General features: G+C 45.1%; 1 protein-coding gene across 1 annotated transcript in view; it reads right to left on the bottom strand.

Annotated features, from left to right (window-relative positions):
• Nucleotides 1-8,344, bottom strand: part of LOC112103416 (protein Niban) — a 115,188-nt gene that overhangs the window by 21,015 nt on the left and 85,829 nt on the right. The window contains exon 6 of the mRNA XM_024195149.3: nt 7,996-8,111. Within this exon, the coding sequence (XP_024050917.2) occupies nt 7,996-8,111 (116 nt within the window). The remainder of the gene's footprint in view (nt 1-7,995; nt 8,112-8,344) is intronic.

The following is an 8,344-nucleotide window of genomic DNA, read 5'->3' on the forward strand; positions in this document are numbered from 1 at the left end:
GACTGTGCCAGGACCTGTTGCACGACAGCGATCATTGCCACGAACAGGAACGCTGGCGGGACCTGGAGCGGTGCCGTGAGTGCAACCGGTGCTGTGATTGTGACCGGTGCCACGAGTCTGATCGGCGCCGGGACTCCGAGCGGTATCTTGTCTCTGGTGGTGGCGCCGACAGGCAGAGCATTGCAGGTTTTCCACGGGACGGTGCTGCACGCTGTGGCATCAGAGGCTTGGCACGAAGGGCCGGGGACCATGGTGCCGTCATGTCTGTGAGGTCTCTCGCAGCCTCAAATGTGTCTGGGGTGGAAGGCAGTTGTACCTCCTCCACCACCTGACATGGTGAGTCCAATTGCATCGGACTCAACAGTCCCCCTTGCAGAACTGAAGTCAACAGTGCCTGCTCTGAAGTTTTTGGCACTGGGTGCTCCTCCCTGGGATGCGCCCCATTGGCTGGTTCTGAGGAGATGGGTCCTGAAGTCGGGGAACCATCTCTCCCTTGTTTCCGGTGCCGCTTCTAACCCGGGGTATGGGACTGGTGCGGAGTCGTCTCCGACTGTTTCCACACCGGAGAGCGGCGGTGCCGCAGGTCTCGTCCACAGTCCTTCCACAGTGCTGTCTCCGTGACCGATGCCAGGGCACTATGCACTGATGCACTCGGTGCTGGGTCCTGCCACGCCATTGCTGGTTGTGGTCCAAGTACCACCTCCATAAGGAGCTGCTTCAGTCTAAAGTCCTGCTCCTTTTTCGCTCTTGGGTGAAACCCTTTGCAAATCCTGCACTTATCCGCCTGATGCGTTTCCCCCAGACGCTTTAAGCAAATGTTGTGGGGGTCGCCTGTTGGCATAGGCTTGTGCAGGACTTGCAGGGTTTGAACCCCTGGGACTTAGGCATGCCCTGAGTCCCCAGGGAGAGTGCAGCTGGGTTGGAGGGGAACCGCCCACTCCCAACAGCGAACTATTAACACAACACTAACTAATAACTAACTACAGTAACTAAGGAAGACAAACACTAAAGTAGATAGAAGCTAGGGAAACATGGAGAGCTTGCTGAGCAAGATGCCACAGTTCCAATGACCATTATTGGCGGTAAGAAGGAACTGAGGAGGTGCCAGGTCAGCAGGGTCATATATAGAGCACTATGGAGGCGCCACTCCAGGGGGCTCCACAGCTGACCCGACGGGTGCTGCTAGGGGAAAAACTTTCCAACAACTGTGCATGAGGCGTGCACACACTTAATTGGAATCGATATGAGCAATCACTCAAAGACAAATAATTGATTTAACTTTTATAAAAACAATGAGCTTAATTCACCACTATATGACTCCACTTTACATTGATGTATCATTGATTAGGAGTTACACCAGTGTAAAACCAGAGTAGCACACTGGTGAATCAGGTCTAATATGTAGACCCACATCAACTCAAACTTATACTGCCACAGTCCTCAACCCAGTACCCCACAAAGTATTCCTTTACCTTTTGTATTTGTCATGCTTTAATGTTTTGTCAACAATCCCATGTATCTTTATAAAATGATGTAAGCAACAAAACAAAAACTTAACCAGGGAATTTTAAGGGTGCACAAGAGTATTTCATGTCAGTGGGAGATGTTGAGTATTTGTCTTACTGTATATTATAGACTTGGCAGAATTGATCTTTTTTTTTAAAAAATTTCAACAGATACTGATGTTTATTTTTAAGCATCTGTATAGATTTTTATTGATTTAAATTTTCACAGCTGTATAAAATTATGGGTATGTTTAAGCATTTTTAATTTTTAATCTACTTAAATTTTCACAGTTGCAGCTAATTATGGGAGGAGGGTCAGACAATTATTTAATAACAGAAAATGCTGTGATTAAAAAGTTAAAGTTTTATAACTTTTAAAACACAAATTGTCAACATAATGTCAAAACACAGTAAATATCCTTAATTCAAACTCTAGTAAGCTCTCAAACAGCATTTTTCTTACTTTGCCTATCTGTAAATTTTGATGATCATCGATGGCAGTATTTTTTTGTCAGTTTGTGCACATACAGAGAAATCAATATTTATAAACTGTGGCAAGGCTCCCCTTCTGCCTCACCAGACTTAGCACTCCCTCCTCTGGCAGGGACAGGGCCTGGGGTAAATCAGCCCCCAATTCTGGAATATGTCTATCTTCCCTCTTTGGGGTTTGTTTCTCAGAGCCTTCCCAGTAGGCCTCAGGACAGACCTGAGGAGTGCTCCTCTGCCAAAGGGAAAAAGTCTATAACACACCAAAACAAAAGGGGAATACCTTTCCCTGGCCCCATCACTGGGGCAGGTGTTGTCCTGTCGCTGGCCCCAGGTTATCAGTCCTTCGCCTAAACAGGCACTGGATTTTGGGTGTGTAGCAGAGCAGTCACCCCGCTCTGACCCTGAAGGGGTTAAAACAGCCCTGGGAAAGGGCTGCCCCGGGGGAGCCAATCGTGGGCAGATTTGAGGCAGCCAATCAGGGCCCGGGTGGGCCAGTATAAGAAGGGCTCTGGGGTAAAAATAGAGTCTCTCTTTGGAGAGAGAAGGATCTAGCTGCCTGAAGGAGCAAGGGTACCTGAGGCTGAGCAGTGCAGGGGAAGGGTAAAGGAGCTGGAGAGCTCCAGCCTGGCAACTCCCCAGGCTGATGCCTTGGTTAAGGCCTACAAAGGTACTGGGGCTGCAGAGGGGCAGCCCAGGGATAGGCAAAAGCAGCAGGTCCTATTGCTTTGCCAATGATGAGTGGCCATTATTGATTGCAGTCTGCCCCAGGGAAAGGGGGCTAGATGATGACTGGCAGTAGCCACTGAGGCAAGGTGGGGATAGGGGGTTGGGGTTTCCCTGGGAGGGGAGATCCAGAGTGTGGGGACTGCTGGGGGACAGAACCCCAGGGTAAAGGGGTACTGGGGTCCAGGAGGGACATGGGGGGGGGGCCACCAGGCCAGACACTGGCCAGTAGGAGGCACTCTGTATGCTGGAGAGCTAATTCCCAAGATGACCAGCAGGAGGTGCCACAGTGGTGAGTGCTTGACCTTGCTACAGGATGTCTCCCCTATAGGGAGGAGAACAGTCTCTCACACTAGAGAAATCTATCTCCCTGCTGCCTCCAGCATTGCAGCAGTTTGTCTCTCTCCCCCCATTCTCACCAGGAGAGAGATTTTAACAGGTTTCAGGCAGGCTTTGGACTCAGATGTCACTAACTGACCTGAAGTAACCCCTTCCCAGCTTATAGGAAAAAGGGCCTTTAGCATTTTAGGGCTAACATACCTGTTTTCCCAGACCCTCCTGCAGCTGTCTGGCCTGACTTTGTCACATAACATTTACTGATAAAAATCTATTTCTTCCAAGCCTATGTATATGTGTTGCAATACCTAAGCAGAACAGGAAAGTTAAGGACAGCTTTGATCAATACTGTGTGTCATAACAAGTAATCAGGATGTTAACGAACGTATTAACTAGCATTCTGCAGTTTTTTGTTTTTTAAATAGCAACAAACTTGTAGTCTGACTGTTCTAAACCATTCACCTAGCTTGGATATTTGCCTAAAACAATTATTATGCTTGGTCAAAGCACTTACTTTGAGAACACACTATACAGTACTTCTAGTATTCAGAATAGTTACATTATCATCTTACTAATGAAGTCCTCTGATGAAGGTTCTCTTGGGATATATGGGTTATGAGTAGAAAAAGATAACGAAACTAACATTGTAACAGTTTCATGACTCAAAACAAACTTTTCAAACCTGTCAGAGAATACTGTCCTCTTAACCCTTTGGTGGGCAGGATGGGGGTTCCTTGATGCTAAGGGATTTCCTATTAGTTGATATCAGGGAATCTTGACTCCTGACACCAAAGCATGAGTAGATAATGGTTATACACAGGGCTTAAATTTGGGTGGTTGTTTGGAGAAGAGCTCCAGTAAATATTTTCAACCCCCCTGGAGTTTTTATAGGGTGGGGGGGGAGCATGGGGTCTCTGAGAAATACTCTAAGAATTTAAGCCCTTCTTGTATATTTTCATCCCGTTTCCACATCTTCCACGGCAGCCTATCAGAATTATTCTGGTTAGTGAGGATAAAACCCTGAATCACAAATTCCTCAATGGACCCCTACATTTCCCTATGAGTGGCATGATTTTCAAGGGTGATGAACACCCAGCAGCTGGTATTAAAGCCAATGAGAGCTGTTGAAAGCTCAGCATTTCTAGGGGGGAAAAGTACCGGTAATCAGGGGGCAGATTCTCTTAGTTATACTGAAATATATCTGGAATAATGCCAGTGAACTCGTTGGAGTTATGCAACTCACACCAGTGTTCTAAGCCATTTATTTTAGATGTCCAAGTATGGACTTAGGAGCCTAAATTTAGCCATCCATTTTAAGTGCTGTATGAGGCAGCGCATTGGCTTGTTCCACTGTGGTTGTTGCTATGCAATGCTCTGTTTCACCATTTGTCACAGTAACTGCAGCATCTACTAGTTTATCCACCCAAGACTAAAAGCTCCTTCCTGAAGGAGGGGAAAAGCATACTAAAGAGATTCTCCAAGAGTTTCAGGTAGCTGGTGTTCCATTCTCTCGTTGGGGGTTGGAGCATTGCAGTGGGGCAAGGAAAAGGTTTTCAAGCCCCAGAGGCTAAGGAGTCTTGCGGAAATCTGACACCAACCTTACGCATCCTGGAGGTGGGCCTGCTCCTCTGTGCTGTTCTCTAGACTCCCCTCCCCACCAGTAGAATGGCAGTGGTGTTATTGCGTCCCTTTGCTAAACCTGAGCCCTAGGTTCCGATCCCACATCCAGTGCACATTTTGGAAAAGGGACGACGATGCCTTCCATGTGAATTTCTGCTCAGAGGGGAACACAATGTGTAAAGTGGCAGATCCTCACCTTCATCTCTTCCCTGGAACTTGCAATACCCAAGATGCAGTAGGTTCTTGTGGCAGAGCTTCTGCAGGCTCCTGGGAAGCTCACCATGTTTCTAAATTGATGCTCCTTACTTCTGTTGTTTTCAGGGCTTGTTCCAACCCTTGCTCTTCTGTGCATACTTTGCCATGGAGAGGGGTGGCTGGTACCAAGTAGTAGACCTAAAATTTATTTTAGGCTTTTGATTCTTAGGCTAGCCATTTGTCACTATAATTTGGAAATACAGGTGCTCTCTCTACTCCCTGGATTTTACATTAAAGCATTTTAGATATAAAATTGCAGACAATGAGATGCAAAGGCCTATAGAAAGTTTTGGAACCAGTCAAACCCTGCAGTCTGTATTTACTGCCACTGTTGACAATGGCATCTTTTCCTGACTAAAGGATATCAGGATTTGGCCCACCAGTAGTTTTACTGAGCTAGGGCTATGCTCAGAACCAAAACAAAGGTTTTGGATGATAGGAGGAGAGCTGGGGAAGATGTGGAGGGTGAGAGTAGCTCATTAAGGCTGTAAACATAAGCTTGTTTTCCCCCAAATATCCTTTATTGCTCAACAGATTTAAGCTGCATAAATGAGTAAAATGTTTTTTCTTATCCTCATTTCAAAATTAAAATTGTATATCTTTCACAACAAATTTTTTTTATGATTACAGTATTACTAGGCTTGGCAGAGTTTGGTTTTGTAAAAATTTTTTGACAACATTTATTTTTCAGCATTTTCTTATCTATTTAATTTTTCACAATTGTGAGAAACTATGGAGGTGGGATTTGGACAATAATTATTGTGACAGACCCAGACCAGTTGGGAACAGCAGAGTAGCAGAAGGGAGATATACTGGCTACTGGATAAGTAGTTTTCTGTTCCCTGAGTGACCAGAGCAGGGGCTGCTCCAGGCTAATAGACCACCTGACTCCAATTAACCTGCTAAGAGTCAGGTGAGGCAGTTAAGCACCTGACTCTAATTAAGGCCCCTCTGATGCTATAAAAGGGCTCACTCCAGTCAAGCCAGGGGGAGCCAGAGGAGAGGAAGTGTGTGTGAGGAACTGGGAGCAAGAGGTGTGCAAGAAGCTGAGAGTGAGTAGGCGTACTGCTGGAGGACTGAGAAGTGCAAGCGTTATCAGACATCAGGAGGAAGGTCCGGTGGTGAGGACAAAGAAGGTGTTGGGAGGAGGCCATGGGGAAGTAGCCCAGGGAGTTGTAGGTGTTGTGCAACTGTACCAGGAGGCACTCTAAACAGCTGCAGTCTACAGGGCCCTGGGCTGGAACCCGGAGTAGAGGGTGGGCCCGGGTTCCTCCCATACCTCCCAACTCCTGATCAAACACAGGAGGAATTGACCTGGACTATAGCTTATACCAGAGGGGAAGGTCTCTGGACTGTTTCCTGACCCACAGGGTGAATCTGTGAAGCTAGGAAATCCGCCAATAAGTGCAAGACCCACCAAGGTAGAGGAGGAACTTTGTCACATTATTTAATGAGTACATGTTGAGATTCAAAAAGCTGAAGCTATATAACTGTTAGAGCACAAATTGTCAACATCACACATCAGAATAAACAAAGTAAATATCCTTAAATCAAACTCTAGGTTTTCAAGCAGTATGTTTCTTACCTTGCGTATCTGTAAATTTTGATTCTTATTGCTGGAAATATTTTTTCATTGTACAGTGAAATTGACATTTATGATAAAAATCTAATACTTCCAAGCCTAAGTATTACTATTGGCTACTGTGGTACTTCACTCTACTGTTGCACTGTTTTTTATATTCTATATCTAAGCCTCTTTTCAAACACCTCCTAATGGCCCAACTGGAGAAGCAGTTACCAGCTTGCAAACTGCTCCCCCTCATGGTAAATCACCCATTTTGAAAACACCCACCCTACGGTATGGAAAGAAACAGGTGCAATTCAAGTTTCACTGAGCAATAGCAACTGAAAACCTCCTAGTAGGTATCTCCCTAGGGAATTTTTAATTAGCCAGATAATATTTCATTTCCTGCAATCTAGATAGCGCATTTAAAAAATTTCAACGCCATAAAATATATTGTGTGACAGCATGAACCTCTGCAGCGGGATCTGGAGGCACTAGACAGAAAGCAATTGGAAACTAGTGCAGTTATTAATGTAGTCAGTACCAACAGGGAAAAGAAGGTATTTTACCTGCAAAATCATTACAATGGGAAGGGACAGAAACATTGTCAAGCCCAATCCTGCAAACACTTGTTACAGGCCTTGTTACACTGGTGGCAGCATGTAGAGTTCACCTAGCTACATACAGCAGTGAAAAGCAGGCTGCGTCCACACTGCGGTGTGTAGCTACACACAGCAGTGAAAGGCTCTGGCAGGAAGGAGGCAGCGGGGAAAGGCTCCAGCAATTCCCTGAAGCAAGGAAAGGCTCTGCTGCTGGAGGGGAAAGGTTCCAGCAGCAAGATGCTACACTTCTAAAAATAGCAGTGCATATGTGAGAGGCACAGCTTGGGCAAGTAAAGAGCTGAGTAGGGTGTATATACAGCTGTAGAGAGCAGTGTAGGGGTCTGACTTGATGTCTTTACTTGCCAAAGCAGTGCCTCACTATCTACACAGCTATTTACACCTATGCTAGGGTGATGTGCAGTGTACATCAGCCACTGTAAGTGTAGACATAGCCAATGAGTAGGTTGTTTACTACTTAATCCCACTGACTTCAGTGGAACTTCTCACAACAGTAAGCACTATGTTCCCCAGATCTTGCAAAGACTTACACAGGTGCTTAACTATATGCACAGCACGTGGTCCTGTGGGATTGCTCACAGTGCATGAAGTTAAAACATCAGCATAAGTCTTTGCAGGATTGGGGCCCATGCTCATTGACTGGCATTAGCAGGATTGGGCTCTCATTTTGTAACTACATTGCAAACTATTTTCACTTGCAGTGGAAATTCACTGCATAGAACATTGAATAAATTCGGTGTACATGCTTTGTGTCTGTTTACAGATATAAATATGAGATTTTTTTTTTTTTACTCAAGGTTACCTTCAAACAACTTTCATTTTCTCACTACCTCCACCATCCTCAAAAGCCACCATGGACAAAGAAAGGGAGATTCTATTGTACCTGAATTTCATTGCCAGTTATCATTTCCCAAGACCCATAGTGGCCTTTCTCCTGACGGAAGAACTGGACGGCTTCTAAAAATGCCTGCGCGTCAAACGTGGTCTGCTTGAGAAAATCTAAAGAAAAAAGAAATAAAGTTAATTGACTGGTAAACGAGTGCTGAGTGTTTTTAAAGATCTTTTCTGATTTAATTTTATATATTTCTACTCAAACTCTAATTTCTGAATGCTTTGGCACAATCTCCTTTCAGGCCTTGTCTAGACTAGAATTTAGAGGTGTGATGTTAGCTCTTGCATGCTAACACACTTAAAAAGTCTAGTCCTTAATTATTTAATTTACCCATTTCTTC

The sequence above is a fragment of the Terrapene carolina genome, unplaced genomic scaffold (genome assembly GCF_002925995.2).
Source record: "Terrapene carolina triunguis isolate 2854851 unplaced genomic scaffold, T_m_triunguis-2.0 Scaffold211, whole genome shotgun sequence".
Taxonomy (NCBI): domain Eukaryota; kingdom Metazoa; phylum Chordata; order Testudines; family Emydidae; genus Terrapene; species Terrapene triunguis.